The sequence below is a fragment of the Balaenoptera borealis genome (genome assembly GCF_965194805.1).
Source record: "Balaenoptera borealis genome assembly, chromosome: 4".
Taxonomy (NCBI): domain Eukaryota; kingdom Metazoa; phylum Chordata; class Mammalia; order Artiodactyla; family Balaenopteridae; genus Balaenoptera; species Balaenoptera borealis.
The window spans coordinates 86676984-86696811 of NC_138861.1; the positions used below are offsets into that span (position 1 = coordinate 86676984).

General features: G+C 36.5%; 1 protein-coding gene across 17 annotated transcripts in view; it reads right to left on the reverse strand.

The window, feature by feature from the left end:
- KLHL5 (kelch like family member 5) overlaps positions 1-19828 on the reverse strand; it is a 187984-nt gene that overhangs the window by 83816 nt on the left and 84340 nt on the right. For 2 of the 17 annotated variants that reach the window (XM_082390388.1, XM_082390389.1), the window contains one exon: positions 9628-16495. The exons of 12 other annotated variants lie outside the window; for them this stretch is intronic. In XM_082390388.1, the coding sequence (XP_082246514.1) occupies positions 16439-16495 (57 nt within the window). In that variant the 3' untranslated portion in view covers positions 9628-16438. Of the gene's footprint in view, positions 1-5986; positions 9166-9627; positions 17582-19828 lie in introns of those variants that run through there. 3 more of the 17 variants (XM_082390386.1, XM_082390387.1, XM_082390385.1) reach the window with 3 other exon arrangements.

Sequence of the window (19828 nt, forward strand, 5' to 3'; positions counted from 1 at the left end):
CGGTATATATGTGTGTATTTAACACATTTATTTAGGTCAAATAATATAACACATTTATTAGGGTGCTTAGTACTGAGCAATAGAAAAGCGTACAATCCTAATAAAAGTTTTTAGTTTCCCCATACCAAGAAAATTAACTTTTTCAACTCCTTCCACTGCTTCTGAGGCTGAATCATTTAGAAAAATTGGTTCTCTAACTTTACTGTGTATCTGGTAGTTTTAGTGGGTGTCAGACTCACCTAGAGGGCCTGCTGAAACACAGATTGCTCGATTCCATCTGGGGTCTCTGATTTAGTCCTTCTGGGGTTGATGTGGAGAATTTGCGTTTCTAACACGTTTCAGGTGATGCTGATTATGCCCATCTGGGGATTACACTTTGAGGCCACTGTTCTCTCCATATTTGTTTCCTAAATCCTCTCCACTTTTTTGTCATACTTGTTATACTAAAAACAGTCTGTATTCCTTTTTATGTTGATTAAATTTACAAAGCAACAAATCTTTTCCACGTATATGCCTCTGAAAGTCACTTTTCAATTCATTATTTTTAAGCTGCAAGGAGCATTTGGTATTATTATTTTAGATAAAACAGGGATCCTAATTAATGCCTAGTTTTTTGTTTTTTATTATTCTGTTTTTCTCATTAGGCTAACAGAATAGGTAGGATTTCAGTAGGTGGATAAAAGAGAAAGGATACTTAGAGGTAATGAGGTAGAAGGTGGAAGATGCAGACAAACTGATTTGAACCCAGTAACAACCAGTTAGTAACAGATTATGTCCTTAACTTTCTCAGCTTCACTTTTGTTTTTTAATTGAAACATATATTTGACATATAGCATGGTGTAGATTTAAGGTGTACAACATGTTAATTTGACACATTTATATACTGTAATATGATTGCCATTGTAGCGATAATTATTAGCTTCACTTTTCTTTCTTTTTTTTTTTTTTTTGGCTGCGCCTCGGCTTGCAGAATCCTAGTTCCCCAACCAGGGATTGAACCTGGGCCATGGCAGTGGAAGTGCCAAGTCCTAACCACTGGACTGCCAGGGAACTCCCCCTAAGATTCACTTTTCTCATCTATAATGGAAGTTGAAAATTGATTAAAATATTTTTAGTTGTGGTATTCTTCTGGAAGTTTTTGTATACCTTGGAAATATGTGTATCCTTACCTGAATACAAAATTTTATGTAAAATATTTGGGAAAGAAGAGAAATACAGCTTCCCATTCTAAAATTTAAGAACCAGAAACATGATTAAACCTGTATATCTGGGAAAGGATCTGGTGTCCATTTGTTGGGAGAGATTCACTGAAGAGTTAGCCAATCTGTTATACAATCTATGGGAAGGGGTAATTCTAGAGTGCACAGAGCTATTTTTTAAAATAAACTATACAACTTAAAATTGATTCCTTATTTAAGTATAAATAAATGTTATAGTAATCTTCAGGAACCTCTAATTTATCTGGAAAAGTATGGCATTATGAGGAAAGTATTTGTCAGAATCTGCTATAAAAGCTGGTAAAAATGGTATGAAGCTTCTCAAAAGGATATTGAGAATGAATAACATAACTTGTTATAATATCAGAAAAATGTTTTTCCAAAGAGAGAAAGAGGAGAGCTTCCAAGGTGAAGAGAAAGAGGGATAGCATGGGATTGAGAATGGAAAATAATGACATTTAACACTAAGTACAGATAAAGAAACTAGGAAATTTAGGTGGAATTCAGATTTTAAAGATAAATAGATATAAATTCAGAAAGTTTTTATTGCATACTACACTTCCAGGAAATGCCAATATTGTTTGATCATCTTATAATTTGCCTCCAGTTTATCATTTACACTTCCAAACTTTAAAATGATAGTCATTTGAGGAAATAAATAATTTACTACCAATATTATATAGAAAGGAAGTCTAATAAGCCTAACAATAACTAGAGAAAGATAGTGTATTCAAAAATAATATCTGGGGCTTCCCTGGTGGCGCAGTGGTTAAGAATCCACCTGCCAATGCAGGGGACACGGGTTCGAGCCCTGGTGCAGGAAGATCCCACATGCCACGGAGCAACAAAGCCCATGTGCCACAGCTACTGAGCCTGTGCTCTGGAGCCTGTGAGCCACAACTACTGAAGCCCACATGCCTAGAGCCTGTGCTCTGCAACAAGAGAAGCCACTGCAATGAGAAGCCCACACACCACAACAGAGTAGACCCTGCTCGCCGCAACTAGAGAAAACCCGTGCACAGCAACAAAGACCCAACAGCAGCCAAAAATAAATAAATAAATAAATTTATTTATTTTTTTAAAAAATATATATAATTGAATATTCAAAATTAAGCCAATTATTTTTGTCCAATTCTGTGCCAAGCATGATTCTAGGTGCAGATACATGGCTATGAATCAAATAGCCAAGGAAATTAAGAAATTAAAATTAGTTTTAATTTTAATTAAAATTAAATTTTAATTAATTAAATTAAATTAATTAAAATTAATTAATGAGTTCATAAGTGAGAAGAGAAGCTATACAGCAACAATGAAAAATCAGAAAGAGAAATTAAGGAAATACTCCCATTTACCATTGCAACAAAAAGAATAAAATACCTAGGAATAAACCTGCCTAAGGAGGCAAAAGACTTGTACTCAGAAAACTATAAAACACTGATGAAAGAAATCAAAGATGACACAAACAGATGGAGAAATATACCATGTTCTTGGATTGGAAGAATCAATATTGTGAAAATGACTATACTACCCAAAGCAATCTACAGATTCAATGCAATCCCTATCAAACTACCAATGGCATTCTTCACAGAATTAGAACAAAAAATTTTACAATTCGTATGGAAACACAAAAGACCCCGAATAACCAAAGCAATCTTGAGAAAGAAAAACGGAATTGGAGGAATCAGGCTCCCCGACTTCAAACTATCCCACAAAGCTACAGTAATCAAGACAGTAAACTACTGGCACAAAAACAGAAATATAGATCAATGGTACAGGATAGAATGCCCAGAGGTAAACCCATGCACATATGGGAACCTAATTTATGGCAAAGGAGGCAAGAACATACAACGGAGAAAAGGCAGCCTCTTCAATAAGTGGTGCTGGGAAAACTGGACAGATACATGTAAAAGAATGAAATTAGAACACTACCTAACACCATACACAAAAAATAAACTCCAAATGGATTAAAGACTTAAATGTAAGGCCAGACAATATAAAACTCTTGGAGGAAAACATAGGAAAAACACTCTTTGACATAAACCACAGCAAGATCTTTTATGACCCACATCCTAGAGTTACGGAAATAGAAACAAAAATAAACAAATGGGACTTCATTAAACTTAAAAGCTTTTGCACAGCAAAGGAAACCATAAACAAGACGAAAAAAACAACCCTCAGAATGGGAGAAAATATTTGCAAATGAAACAACAGACAAAGGATTAATCTCCAAAATATATAAACAGCTCATGGAGCTCAATTCCAAAAAAAAACCAATCCAGTTAAAAAATGGGTGAAAGACCCAAATAGACATTTCACCAAGGAAGACATACAGATGGCCAAGAGGCACATGAAAAGATGCTCAACATCACTAATTATTAGAGAAATGCAAATCAAAACTACAATGAGGTATCACCTCATGCTGGTCAGAATGGCCATTATCAAAAAATCTAGAAACAATAAATGCTGTAAAGAGTGTGGTGCAAAGGGAACCCTCCTGCACTGTCGGTGGGAATGTAAATTGATACAACCACTATGGAAAACAGTATGGAGTTTCCTTAAAAAACTAAAAATAGAACTACCATATGACCTGGCTATCCTACTACTGGGCATATACCCTGAGAAAACCATAATTCAAAAAGAGACATGTACCACAATGTTCATTGCAGCACTATTTACAATAGCCAGGATATGGAAGCAACCTAAGTGTCCATCGACAGATGAATGGATAAAGAAGATGTGGCACATATATATAATGGAATATTACTCAACGATAAAAAGAGAAAAAATTGAGTTATTTGTAGGGAGGTGGATGGACCTAGAGTCTGTCATACAGAGTGAAGTAAGTCAGAAAGAGAAAAACAAATACTGTATGCTAATACATATATGTGGAATCTAAAAAAAAAAAAAATTGTACTGATGAACCTAGTTGCAGGGCAGGAATAAAGAGGTAGACATAGAAAATGGACTTGAGGACATGGGGTGGGAGGGCGAAGCTGGGACGAAGTGAGAGTAGCATCAACATATATACACTACTGAAGTAAAATTGTTGGCTGGTGGGAAGCAACAGCATAGCACAGGGAGATCGGCTCAGTGCTTTGCGATGACCTAGAGGGGTGGAATAGGGAGGATGGAAGGGAGGCTCAAGAGGGAGGGGATATGGGGACATGTATGCATATGGCTGATTCACTTTGTTGTGCAACAGAAACTAAAACAGTATTGTGAAGCAATTATACTCCAATACAGATCTATAAAAAAAAACCCAACCCAAACCAAAACAAAAAATTAGTCCTGGGTCCATGACAATTTAATGATTTCTATTCTCTAGGGGAAATTTTTTGCATTACTCCCCGGAGTTCATATTGTAGTTCTTAATCCTGACTGCCATTAGAATGACTTGGGGTCACTTGGGGTGGCTCAGGCTCAACCCAGATTTATTGAAACAGAATGTCTAGACATGAAGCCTATCTTTTATTTCTTTCCTGCTCTGTCTCTCTCTCTCTCTCTCTAATTCTGTGGTGTACAGAGGTGAGAACCATTGGTTTATTCTAGAGTATGCCAAATGTAAAACAGCAGATGGAACGCCTGTTTTGTTTCTGAAAGTGGAGAGCTAATTCTGGTAAAAACCTATGCTCACTAATGTAAAATAGCTCTGTTGCTCTGGAAACCAGTTTGACGGGTCCTTAAAAAGTTAAACATAGAATTACTTATATGAATCAGCAATCCCACTCCTAGGTATACACCCCAAAGAATTAAAAACAGGGATTCAAACAAATACTTGTACACATATGTTCATAGCAGCACTATTCACATTAGCCAAAAGGTAGAAACAACACAAATGTCCATGAATGGATAACCAAATTTTGGTATACACATACAATGGAATATTGTTCCAAAATAAAAAGGAATGAAGTGTTGCTACATTTCATGCTACAAAATGGAGGAATCTTGAAAATATGCTTAAGTGAAAGAAGCCTGACATAAAGTCACATGTTGTATTATTCTACATGAAATACCCAGAATAGGTAGATCCATAGAGATGGGATGCAGATTGGTGGTTGCCAGCAGCTGGGGAAAGGAGGGATGGGGGGTTACTGCTTACTGGCTACAGGGTTTTCTTTTGGGCTTATGAAAATGTTTTGGAATTAGACAGAGGTGGTGGTTACACAACAATATGAATATACTAAATACTACTGAATTGTTCACTTTAAAATGGATATTATGTTATATGAATTTTGACTTAATTTAAAAAATAAAGCCTATGCACAAACACTGAATCTTTACATTTAATGTGATTTTCTTGATAAAACAAAACTAGCTTTTCTGAAAATCAGATTAAACCTTGTCATAAAACAACTGTTGAATCTACCTAATCACACAATCCAGGCTTTTTGTTTGTTTCATAAAGAGCCTTAGGTAGAAGCTCTGACTTACCTATATTCTGAATATACCTAAGAATATACTGTATCTGGGGATTTGAATTTTTTTTAAACTGGGTGTTTAGGTCCTCAATGAGGAGCATGCAGTGACCAAAGGGTATCCCTTGTCTCAATTATTAGCGATTTTTTTTTAATATTATGTCTTTATTTTTTTAAATTTTTATTTATTTATTTTTTGGCTGCATTGGGTCTTTGTTGCTGCACACAGGCTTTCTCCAGTTGCGGAGAGCGGGGGCTACTCTTCGTTGCGGTGCGTGGGCTTCTCACTGCGGTGGCTTCTCTTGTTGTGGAGCACAGGCTCTAGGCGCACAGGCTTCAGTAGTTGTTGCACATGGGCTCAGTAGTTGTGGCCCGCGGGCCCTAGAGCACAGGCTTAGTAGTTGTGGTACATGGGCTTAGTTGGTCCGTGGCATGTGGGATCTTCCTGGACCAGGGATGGAACCTGTGTCCCCTGCATTGGCAGGTGGATTCTTAACCACTGCACCACGAGGGAAGTCCCTTAGTGTTAGTAATTTAAAAACTTCTGGATGGGCCTGTCCTCCAAGGGTAAATGATTGAAAATAATGCTTTCTCTAAAAGGGCAGAAGAGAAGCATACCAAAGGCAAGGAAAGAAATTAACAAAAATAAAAAGAGAATAGGAAAAATCAGAGTAGTAGGGTTGAGAAATGTGAATATTGTCTTAAGTAGCTGCAGACTTCAAGATTTTTCTTGAAAACACACCAGAAATGTGAATTTTTCTTAAAAAAAAAGAAAAAGATATCCTATGGTATTTAAAAATGCCAAGCCGATGGGATGTATTTGGAACTAAGGGAAAAGTTACTATTTGAGAGTGAAAAGTTACTATTCTGAAAGACTGAAAATAATGGATAAGTAATGTAACTGTTATGCTGCAACATTCTATGATAAACACACAGGATCAGACTTACAGGGCAGAAGTGGTCAGGGACCCGAGACCTGCCCTTAGATTTCTTCTAGCTGATACTTCTATCTATAGGAGGACCACTAGTATAACACAGAGCTAAGGCCCTAACACACTCTGGTTACATCAGGTCTTTCAAACCCTAAGGCTATCCCTGAATATAAACACCTTTTTATCTTCGTAGTTAATGTGTAAAATATATGCTACTCATTTCAAAGGTTTCAGCATTTCTTCCCATGCCTTCTCTCACTTTATCTAATCTCTTCCACAGGGAAGGGTATCAATTTGCTTCTAAGAATTTCTTGGAAGGAAGAAATTGAAAACTGAATTTTGTCTGCTTCATTTGCAATATGGATCATTTTCATAAAATGGATCTCATTGATGGAGTTATATGCGGAGAAGCTATCACTGGCAAATCTGAGATCAGATGTGCAGTTTTCAATAATCAATTACTTGTAGATGATTTTCAACTCCACTAATGTTTCCTATACATCTGAGGAAGGCAAGAAATTTGCTTTGTGGAAAACCAGAAGGAGGAGGCCTAGAACACAGTGAACATGTGTTAAGCCTAAAATGGGCCTATTTTTTAAAAACCACTTTCCCAAATTTTGAAACAATCAGAGTTACAGAAAAGTAACTCCCCCCACCCCCCCCAACCCTGACTCCTGCCCTGAATTGAGAGTAGGTTGCCAGCATGATGGCCCATCACCCCAGAATACATTGTATTTCCTACAAAGACAGTTATCTACAAAACCACAATACAACCATAAAAATCAAGAAGTTAACATTGATACATTACTATCATCTAATTCACAGAACCATTCAACTTTTGACAGTTGTCTCTATAATGTTGCTTACAGTGAAAGAATTCAATCCAGGATCATGCATTGCATTTAATTGCCATTTTTCTTTAGTCTTCAATCTGGTATAGCTACTCAATCTTAACTTTCATGCCTCAACATGTTTGAAAATTCCAAGCTAGTTGTTTTGTAGAATGACCCTCAATTTTACTTTGTCTGATATTTTCTCATGATTAGATTCATGTTATGCATTTTTGGCAGGAGTATCACAGAAGTAATGCTGTGTTCTCATCCCATTCTATCCTGTGGCATAAGATTTTGATTTGTCCCATTACTGATGATTTTCAGTTTGATCACTTGATTAAAGTGGTATCTGCCAGGCTTCTTACCTGTAAAGTTATCCTTTGCCCTTTGTAATAAATGAGTATTTTGGGGGGAGATATCTTAGAACCATGTAAGTATCTTGTTCCTCATCAAACTTTCAGTTTGTGTGTTCATTTATACCTGTATGGATTCCTGTGTTATTCAAAGGGGTATATTCATTATTCTCATGTATTTTTATGCTTAAATTGGCTCCAGTTTGGCCAGTGGAAGCCCCTCGAAGCTGACTTCTGTGTACTTTTGCTATGTCCCCAACATTCTTTGAGCACAGCCTTGTTTACTGGCACAATAAGATGTTCCAGGTTCACCATGTATTTTCCCTGCCTCAACTCTGGAACCAGCCATTTGCCCAAGGATCTGTCATTCCTTTTGGTAGAAAGTGATGTTTAGCAGTCAAGATCTGGGCACAAGATGTGATCACTGCTATTCCCAGACTCTCTGTGGACGGAGCTAGGGAATATATCTATTTATCTATTTATTATCTATCTATCTATCTATCATCTACCTAAATCTATCTTGAAAACTGAGTTCATACTAATATGTCCAATTCCAATTCAACACTACAGTGTTCATTCTAGTTTTTTTTTCCTTTTCTGTATTCATAACTCTCTTCTCCAACAGTAAGAATCTGGTCTTTCATTATCCTTAATATAATCACTAATATGATTAATCCCCTTTAATAGTTCTGGGACCAATTCCAATGTCTGCAGGGTTTTTCCACACCACCAAGCAATTCTCTGATACCAGCTGGGTGTCCTACAATTCAACTCAACTCTGACACTACCTGGGAATATCCTGGCAGATCCCACAGGTTAAGGGCTCAGTCCTTAGACTGTTACCCTCTACTCACCCACCCTCACACTTCTGACACCAATCTCAAGCCCAGGCGTCACCTGTGATTCTGACCAACCAGCTATAGATTGGAGGTTTCAACAACCTCCTCCTTGGGTTCCATCCATTTGCTAGAGCTGCTCACAGAAACATTTTATTTACCAGTTTATAAAAGGATATAACGCAGGAACAGCCAGGTGGAAGAGATGCACAGGGCAAGGTATGGAGAAAGGGTTCAGAGCTTCCAGTCCTTGCTGAGCATTCCATTCCTCGTATCTCCACGTGTTCACCAACCCAGAAGTTCTCCATCCTTTTGGGTTTTTATGGAGGTTTCATTACAAAGCACGATTGGTTAAATCATTGGCCATTGGTGATTGATTCAACTTCTAGCCTCTCTCCCCTCCCCTGAGGTAAAGGAGGTGGGACTGAAAATTCCAACCCTCTAATCACTAAGTTGGTTCTCCTGGCAACAGACCTCCATCCTTAGGTGCTTTCGGAAAGTTACCTCATTAGCACACAAAAGACACCTTGATGCCCCTCAGGTCAGGAAATTCCAAGGGTTTTAGGAGGCTGCCAGAAACTGGAAGACAAATAGTGATACATATTTCTTATTATAAATCACAACATCACACCCTTGTATGCAAACACTCTCTAATCCCTGCCCCCATTCCCTCTCTGCCCGGATGCCCACGCCTCCCTGCCGGGCTCTAAGTCCTCTTTCTAGACTCGTTATGTGTCATCCTCCCCACACACACCTTCCTCACTGCTCAGGCTCTGACTTTCTAATGCCAGGCTGCCCCCTGTGTGGTTACCCTCCTTACCTTGCTTGGGGTTTGACATCCTACCCCAGGCCATCCCTCTCCTCTGTAGGATGCCCTCTTCACCCCACTTGGACTCCAATACCCCACATGGGGCTACCATGACGTCCCTCAACACCACTGCAGGTTCCATCCTTGCCATACTCCACCTAATGGCTTTAGATCGCATTATTAGGATAGGAAAATGCTTTTTTAAAAGAAATTTAAATTACTTTTTAAAAAAAAATTTTTTTTTAAATTTATTTTTTATTTTGGCTGAGCTGGGTCTTTGTTGCAGCTCACGGGCTCTCTAGTTGTGGCGTGCAGGCTTAGTTGCGCCGAGGCATGTGGGATCTTAGTTCCCCTGACCAGGGATTGAACCCACGTCCCCTGCATTGTAAGGTGGATTCTTAACCACTGGAACACCAAGGAAGTCCTTCATATGTTTTTATTTGAATTAGATTAATTTTACAGTCAGTCATTCTGATTCTCTTACCTACTTTTAAATTGGCTTGGCAACAAAATCAGATGGTACTTAAGGTTGAAATTACTGGTAAACAGTATACATTTTTCAAGGGCTGTTGTTTTTACTTTCAAAAGCCTTGTAAATCTTGATAGTTTGTTCCCTATTCTTTACTTCCCCCTTCTCTGTTCAACTTCATAATATCCCCTGTAAACCATTTTTTCCCCATTGCCATGTTCTATTTCTTTCTTTTTTCTTCTATTATTTAGTCACTCATTTTTTCTTTTCTTTTTTTCTTCGTTTCTCCAAGGAAGGTTCCATAGGCTGGTATGACACAGTCTAAGATGGCCACAATAGATTTTGTTGTTATTGTTAGTTCATGCAGAAAAGGAAAAGAACATCCTTTAGCGTTCTCTCAATTGATGTTTAGGTAGAACATGAGATGTACCTCCATGTCTCTGTTGAACTTCTGAATCTGAAGTTTAATTGGGGCTGGACAAGGGAATCAGATCATGGAAGGAATATTAGATGCTACACATTAATTTTAAAATTTGAGACATAGTTTAAATTCAGGGTTGCCTACCATTTACTACAAAAGTAGTGGATTCCCCAAGTCAGGGAATTTCCTACCTGGGATCTTCCACGTTGCTCATGTGGGACTTGGGAGGCAAGGGGAATTAACCCAAAGATGACAGTCATACTGCTTTCTACGCCTTGATTAATAAAGTCCTTTTTCTCTGATCCAGGAGTTTTGTGTCTTCAGCCAGCATCCATGAAACAATAACAGGCTAATTTACTAGCTTGCAAATAGGGCAGAATCAAATTCCAAATCTTAATAACCAGCCAATCCTTTGTGAGCTCAGTCCTCTATTATAGCATTTAATTCTTTATATGAAACCTCCCCTGTTCAAATTATTGTGTGGTTTCTGTCTCCTGATTGGTCCCTGACTAATACATCATAACTACAGAATCATCTTCCTCATATCCTTAGAATTTTTAAGCATTTGTCTCTCTTAAATTATACTAAACTTCTAATAATGGATTCATGACTTTCTACTAATGGCTCATCTTCTCATTTCCACTCATTACTGGTCTACTCAGCATCCCTGCTCTTCACTCTATTGACAGCACCAATTCTTCTCTGTACCCAGGACATTAAATATGCCATCCTTACTAAAATGCCCTGCTTTTGTCCTCTCACCACTGAAAGGTACTTAGTAAGGATCAGTTTCTGCATGTGCGTGTGTGTGTGCGTGTGTGTGTGTGTGTGTGTGTGTGTATGCAACCATGCACATAATAGGCAGAACTACCCAGCCTGTTTCTACTCATTAAAAGTAAAAGCTTAAAATGTAGCACAGATGTGATGAGGGCACTATCGCAATATCTAACCTTGGCATCAAATAGGTATCATCATCCTATGTAATCAGGACAGCCAGAACTCACCTGCATGTGGCAATCTTGCATAGATTTTTGTTAAAGGCTCTAAGGTCATACACATCTGGTTGGTTTTTAAATTTGGCTCTGTTATTTGGCTCTGTTAGTTTCTACATCATTAAGTGGGAATAATCATATCTACTTCATAGGGCTATTGTAAAGATTAAATGTATGAACATATACATAACGTACTCAGCACACAGTATCTGCCACGTAATCAAGTTGACTCAACCTCCCTATATTTCGGTAAACAAATGACCAAGTCTGAGGCAATTTAATAAAACATGAGCTTTTAGCCCAATTTCATTTAAATGCTTCAACACCTAAGAGAGGCTCTGCTTGTCTTCAGGCCCAGAGACTCGGTGGGGAGACCTGACATACTGAGTTCAAGGCCTCATTCCTCAGTCTTTCATCTTCTTTCAATCACTTCCTTGATGTTGGAAGCTCCACCTTGGTTTACCATTTTCTTTGCTATGTAATTTCTCCACATCCTCTCCAACACTTATTTTCTGTTTTTAAAATTATAGTCATCCTAGTGGATGTGAAGTGGTATCTTATTGTTTGGATTTGCATTTCCCTAATAACTAATCATGTTGAGAATCTATTCATGTGCTTGATGGCCATTTGTATATATCTTCATTGGAGAAATGCTTATTCAAGTCATTTGCCCATTTTAAAATTAGATTGCCTTTTTGTTGAGTGTAAGAGTTCCTTATATATTCTGGATACTAGACTTTTATCAGATATGATTTTCAAATATTTTCTCCCATTCTGTGGGTTGTTTTTTCACTTTCTTGATAGTATCCTTTGATACAGAGGCTTTTAATTTTGATGAAGTCCAATTTATCTATTTTTTCTTTTGTTGCTTGTGCTTTTGATGTCATATTTAAGAAATCATTGTCAAATCAAAGGTCATGAGGATTTATGCCTATGTTTTCTTCTCAGAGTTTTATGGTTTTAGCTCTTATATTTAGGTCTTTAATACTTATATATGTTGTAAAGTAAGGATCCAAATTCACTCTTTTGAACATGAATATCCAGCACCACTTGTTGAAGAGACTATTTTCTCCATTGAATGGCCTTGGCACCCTTGTTGAAAATCAATTGACCACAATATGTTGACCACAGTTTATTTCTGGACTTTCTATTTTATGCTTTTGGTCTATACGTTTATCCCTACACCAGTACCACATTGTTTTGATTACTGTAGCTTTGTAATAAATTTTGAAATAAGGAAATGTGAGTCCTTCAACTTTGTTCTTCTTTTTCAAGATTGTTTTGGCTCTTTTGGGTCCTTTGCAATTTTACACAAATTTTAGGATCAGCTTTTCCATTTCTGCAAAAAAAGGCCATTGGGCTTTTGACAGAGATTACATTGAATCTACAGACTAATTTGTGGAGTATTTCCATCTTAACATTAAGTCTTCCAAACCATGAACATGAGATGTCTTCCATTTATTTAGGTCTTATTTAATTTCTTTCAGCAATGTTTAGTACTTTTCAATGTATAAGCCTTGTACCTCCTTGGTTAGATTTATTTTCAAGTATTGTAAATGGAATGGTTTTCTTAATTTCCATCTTAGCTTTTTTTTTTCTTTTTTTGGGCCTGTGTATAGGAATCAACTAACAATTGTGTGTTGATCTTGTATCCTGCAACATTAATGAATTTGTTTATTAGCTCTAACAGTTTGTGTGTGTATTCTTTAGGATTTTTAACATACAGGATCATGTCAGCTGCAAATGGAGAGCCTTACTTTTTCCTTTCTAATTGGGATTCCTTTTGTTTATTTATTTATTTTCTTGCCTAATTGCTCTGGCTAGAACTCTGGTACAATGTTGACTAGCAGTGGTGGGAGTGAACATTTTCCTGATCTTAGAGGGAAACCTTTCAATCTTTCACCATTTAGTATGCTGTTAGCTGTGGGTTTTTCATGAATGCCTTTTAACAGGCTGAGGAAGTTCCATTCTCTTCCTAGTTTGCTGAATGCCATGAAAGGGTATTGATTTTTGTCAAATGCTTTTTCTTATCAATTGAGATTCTAATGTTGTTTATGTTCCCTTCATTCTATTTTTCTTTTTAAATAACAAAGAGCTTTATTTTCATGTCACTGTTCTAGTTTCTTCTAGCTGAGTTCTCTGCATTTTATTATGTGGTATACCGCATTGATTGATTTTTATATGTTGAACCATCCCCATATTCTTGCAATAAATCTTAGTTTGTCATGGTATATAATCTTTGTCTGGCTTAGGTATCAAGGTAATGCTGGTCTTATAGAAGGAATTAGGAAGTGTTAACTCCTAATCTATTTTTTTGTAAGAGTTTAAGAAGAATTCGTGTTAATTCTTCTTTTAATGTTTGGTAGACTTCACCAGCGATTTCTACTAAATTCTGGTTCTGTACTTTCTTTGTTGAGGGGTTTTTGATTATTGATTCAATCTCTTTACTTGTTATAGATGTGTTTAGATTTTTTACTTCTTCTTGAGTCAGTTTTGGTGATTTGTGTGTTCCTAGAAATTTGTACATTTCATCTAGGTTACCTATTTTGTTGGCAATAAAGCTTATTTTTGATGAATAAATTTGTTTATGGTTCAGCCATCCAAAATACCATGCAATTTATCTAATATTTATAAAACCTGAAATGTATGTTTTCTTACATTTACTCTTCTAAAGCAAAATGTATATAAAATTCCATAAGAGATTTAAACAAAATTTCCCAATAGTAAGAAACAAAAATCTTCTGATAAGAGTGTGACTGATAAATTTCACTTCTAAAAAGCATAAGCCTTCTTCACTTTTCTTTTTGTTAAAGTAAATGATTTCTCACATAAAAGGAAACTTCTTTTTCTACCTAGAAACAGGAGTGATGACAGAATGGACCCTGAGTCACTGCCTGTGTTTGAATCCCTGCTCTGCCACTTATTTGCTATATAGAATCTTGGGGTTAAACTCTTCCTGACCTGGGTTCCTCATCTGTAAAAAGGAGAATAATAACAGAACATACCTCATAAGGTTTCTGTGAAGATTAAGTGCATTAATACATGCAAAAACTTGGTTCCTAGTTCATAATAAGCATTCAATAATTATAAGAAATATTATTATTTTTCATAAGGTGGTCATTAATTGGGGTTAAAATTAAGAGCAGCTAGACATCTCAGTGCAGAAGCTAACAGTAAAAGTCAAGGCAGCAATGTTAGATGATGCACACAAGGAAGGGCCATATTTTCCTCTAGATTTATAAGATCCCAGACTAGAAGAATGAATGCTTTGGTGAATGCTCTGTCACTAGAAAAGAAATAGTTTTCTTCACTAGTACCCAGAAGAGCAGAGCCTATTGATGACAAAACTGCATTAGAGAGGCCCCCTTCAGTGGGATAAAAAATCAAAGGGACTGTTCTATGAATCCCATAAAGGAAAGGAAGATCCTCAGAGAAATGAATTAGTTCCTTTACTTTAAGATGAGTCTGACTCCATTGCGGGCACAGGGGACAAGAGAGTGGATAATGAGTGGAGATGAGAAATGATCACAAGTCCAAAATCACAGGTCTAAGCCTCCACAAGAAGGGATGATGTACTGACACATTTCTGCTTTTGAAATTTTTGCTTTGTTTCTTATAGCTTTTCCTCTTCCTCTCTCCCTTACCCTAAATACATAAATATACTCTACCACTGATCCCTCCTTGTCAGGAAAGTAACTGAATTCATAGCCACACTATAATGAATATATGAAATATTAATGTATTTGTCACTATCACTGCTATTTTCTTAGTGGCCACGCCAGTAAAATGCCCATGGAATTTGTTTTGTGAATAGACGTACTAAGTTTCTTGGTTTCCTGTGTAGAAACATTTCACGAGCATTCAAAATCAGCTAAAAAAAAAAAAGTTTCTTTTAATTTTTAAAGGAAGCAACTAAAATAAAGTCTACCCTGATATAAAATGTAAAAACACATTAACCAAAATATGGACTTTTAAAAGGTGGGAATTTAGTTTATACTCATTTTACATTAAGATATAAGTTAATGACTTATACCTTAAAGGATTTATCATAAAATGTTACTGCCCAGTGCATTTTTGCAAACAATAAATAATTCACTGAGAATATTAACATTCACATGTGTAATTAAGAGTGTACAAATGTACAAAACTTTGGGTAATAAACACTTTAAACTTATTTTTCAAACATTCAATAAGCCCATTCCCCCCAAACTGTTTGATTACAAAGAAGCACAAAGGATTAACTAACTCCGGCAAAAATTAGCAAACAAGGCAGGGGAGGCAAACAGAGATCTGAGAACGTAAGAATATCCAAACAGTTCTGTCAATATAAAGAGACAAAATCAAAACATTTTTAACAATATAAAAGAAAGCAAATTCACACGATGAAATGCTAATTAGGTGAAAGAACATTAGAGGGTATATAACATTTTCTCCACAAAATTTGCATATCTTAAATTTAATGCAAAACACCATGTTTCAATTCTAATTTAAGAATATCATAACGTGGAGTTCTTGGTTAATCTAGATGGAATGAATATTTAAATAGATCCCAAAGGTCATATCAAGTTTTTATTTGGTCTTTGTTGTTCTAACTCTTTAATATTTTTCTTTATTCATTGGACTAAGCCGATTTTAGAAATATATCCACAAGCGAAGCATATATAATGCAGCTATTTCTGAAAACAACTAAATGCATAGTCTTTAGTAATATCATTAAAACAGTGGTTGTGGTTAAGTAAAAGAATAAAAATTACCATAATTCATGTATGATAAAGTTACAAATCAAAACATTAGAAGTTTTATCTGGGGTATTTGCACTGTAATAAAAGAAATGTGGATAATATGAGCAAAATGGGCTTGATTATTAAAAGAAATGAAATTCCTGGTTAACACTGGGTTGTGTCAGGAGCAGTGCATTTGTCCTCATATTTTATATCAGGAACATACGTTCACAATCCACCAGCTGCAGTTTTGATTTGCTAAGAAATAAAAGTATTTAATCCTGGTTCTTCCTTGTTTTAACATCTTCCCTTAGAGACCAGGCACTTCGTGCCCCGGAATGTGGCCTTGCAAATTTACTAAAAACATATCCATCGATAGTAGAACAATTATACTAAATTCATAAAGGAAGAGAACATCTTCATTTAGAAAACAAAGCACTGTTATAACTTTACAGTCACAACGCAAGCCCCAGCTCTTCCTAGGCACAGTGGAGCAACCTAAAAAAAAAAAAAAAAAAAAAGACACATGTTGGGTTTGTGGGTAAAAACATTGATAATACCACACCAGTCGGTGAAATATTGAAATAGTTCATACTTGTTGGCAAAGAGCTGCTGCCCGAACCCTAAGCTGGCCCAGGTCTTAAACAAGGCTCTTCCTCCTGATGCCAAAGCTTCATAGACTAAATTGTTTTGGGTATATAACATAATTATGTAGTATTTACTTCTCTTTAAAGGTGATTTTTAAAGATAGCACAGGAATTGTTCTACATGAAACACTATTTTGGCCAACATGATGCACAATATGGATGTGAGGAAATGCTGAACACTTAGAGTAACTTTGTGACTAATATGGAGAAAATACCAAGTATTATCCTGAGAGGCCATGCAGCAGAAGTGCTATCTCAGAGAGAGTACACAGAATATACCACATGTCCTGGGTCTGCCGACTCCAGAGGAACCACTAACTTCACATTCACTGATGACCTTCTCAGCGTGGCTGAAGAGTCTAAACCCATTCTACTGCTTTTTACCAGAGTGAATAAATAATAAATACCACCGATTGAACTCCTTAGGAGTGGAAACAAACCTGGTGAATAAACTCCATGACAGTGAGATAGAAGTATGAGGTACTACGGGAAAAGTATAATCTTGACTTATGCATTAGGAACAATTCTTAAATCTTTCACTTCTTGTCTTTTTTTTTTTAAAGTACTCTTGACACTGGGCAATTCATAGCGGAGGTAAGTGTGGACAAGGATAGTTTTAAAAGAAGGATTACTTGGAGCCCAGTAAGAATCTATGCATTTGAGCTAACAGAATTAAGACATTAGCATTTGGGAAGGGGTGACTAATATAAAGTACTAAGAAAGTTTGTTTTGTACTTATGTATGTGGGTGTATGTCATAAAGTATTTTTGTCAAATACATGATATCAAAGTGACTTTCCAGTCATTTTGACTCCTCCTCCCCAGACAAATGAGTGGATTTTAAGAATACATCTGACTTCAATTGTAAGAGAATTCTTGGTTGTTCTCCATCTGAATCAGTTGTTTTGATCACTGTTATATCTTTTTGAACAAATAACCTATTTAAAAACCATATCTACTTACAGTATTCTAGAAGTAACCTCTACGTCATTTAAATCAAAATGCCTGTAATTAGCAGCTTTTCTCAAAACACTCAAGACACTAAGTCTCTACATTGTGAATAGCTGATGCTGTCACGGCAACCAGCTAGAAAGTTTAGCTTAGAGAATTTATTAAATACAATGTAGTCACCTCCTGCTTTGGGTCAAGGCTGGTAGTGGGGTGGGTGGTGGCTTAAGACTTTGTAATCACATTTCATTCCCTGTACAAATAAATGTCCTCTTGTCCATTTGTAGAAACATTGAATGGAAAACATTTATTTTTCAGATACTATAGTTGTAAATTCACATTTAGGAGCTTTAAAATCACTTATATGTAGAATCTAAAAAATACAACAAACTAGCAAATATAACAAAAAAGAAACAGACTCACAGATATAGAGAACAAATTATTGGTTACCAGTGGGGAGAGGGAAGGGGGAGGGGAAAAATAGGGCTAGGGGATTAAGAGGTACAAACTATTATGTGTAAAATAAGCTACAAAGATATATTGTACAACACAGGGAATATAGTCAATATTTTATAATATCTATAAATGGAGCATAACCTTTAAAATCGTGAATCACTATATTGTATACCTGTAACATAATATTGTACATTGACTGTACTTCAATAAAAAGAATTTTTTAAAAAGTAATGGAGATGGCATGTAAACCAAAGAGCTATGTGGTCACAGATTATTAATTTTGATACAGGGTGATTCAGCATAAGGTATTAATTATCTGTAACAGCAAGTCTGAAATACTGGCTAATAGGTTTCCTTATAACTGGCCCAAGGGCTTAATAAAATACATCTCAGGAAAAGAGATTCTTCTATCTCTTCTTGGATTCCTTGGTTATCATTCACAATTACTTCTGCCATGGTAGGAGGCTGATGGTAGGTAATCTCATAATTTCTATGAAATCCCGTAGCTCTAACTCAAGCTCTCAAATTATGCCTTCTCACCTTCACCAAGTGATCTCACTTACTTAAGAAACAAGATCAAGGTCATACAATCTAAGTCTCTTTTTCTATCCTTCTCTTCACTTAAAAACACTTTGTATCTTTCTACACTGATATTCTCATTTTTCCTTCCAGCTTTGCAGGATAAGATCTTTCCTCCAGTCTAAGGAGGACCTGCCTTTGCTCTCAATTCTGTTTCTGTCCTTCTTTCAGAAAAGTGCCCTTCAATTTTGCTTTCTCCTTCTAGTATCTGGAATCCAGTTCAACTCTCTTGTCTTCATCTCTATTGTGAAAAAGATCCTAGGCTCAAATTCTAACTCCACCATTTATCTGCTGTGTGACGTTGGGTCAGCTATTTAACCTCTCTGTCTCAGACTTCTTCATCCAACATAGTGAGGAAATAATAGTACTTTCCTTATAGGGTTGTTGGGAAGATTCTTTAATGTAAAGTACTTAGACCAGAGTCGGGTACATAAAATGGCTCAGTAAGTATTAACTTTCTATCATCATCATTATTTTAAAATTGTATGCCCCTCTAGCTCCCACATTTACTTTTTACTCTTCTCTTTACTTTTTACACTGTGTGGTGGCTTCTGCTTCTATCATATTCTCAAAGGTCCTGACAACTTCATGAATGACAAATCTTCTTCATTCTTCCTTATGCTGTTGAAATTCCCCTCTCCTTTTTTTTTTTAAACATTTTATTTATTTTCTTTGGCTGCGCTATGCAGCATGTGGGATCTTAGTTCCTCCACCAGGGATTGAACCTGTGCTCCCTGCGTTGGGAGCGCAGAATCTTAACCACTGGACTGCCAGGGAAGCCCCCCGCTCCCCACCTTTCTTTTAATGCTCTATTTCATTATCTACTAAGACACTCTCTGATCATTCTTTTGCTGTTTCCTTCAGAAGCTGCACCTCTCTATACAACCTAGTAAGTGTATGAATTAAAAATAAACAGGACTCGGTAATATCTCTTGAATCCATCTGTATATTTAACACCTCAAGCCTTATAACTGAAGTAACTTTATAAATGTTTTCCTTTCACCCAGGTTTCACTTCCCCTGCTCCTAACCCAACTTACCCTGTCCCCAGCTGCTGACATGTGGACTTTCTATTACTGCATTGCTCTCTTGGTTAAAAGTCTCCACTGGATTCTCATTACCAAACTTTTTAGGTTGACCATTGCAGACCTCCATCCTGACCCCAACCTTCCTCTCCAATAAGAACTCCTACTCTTCTCAAGC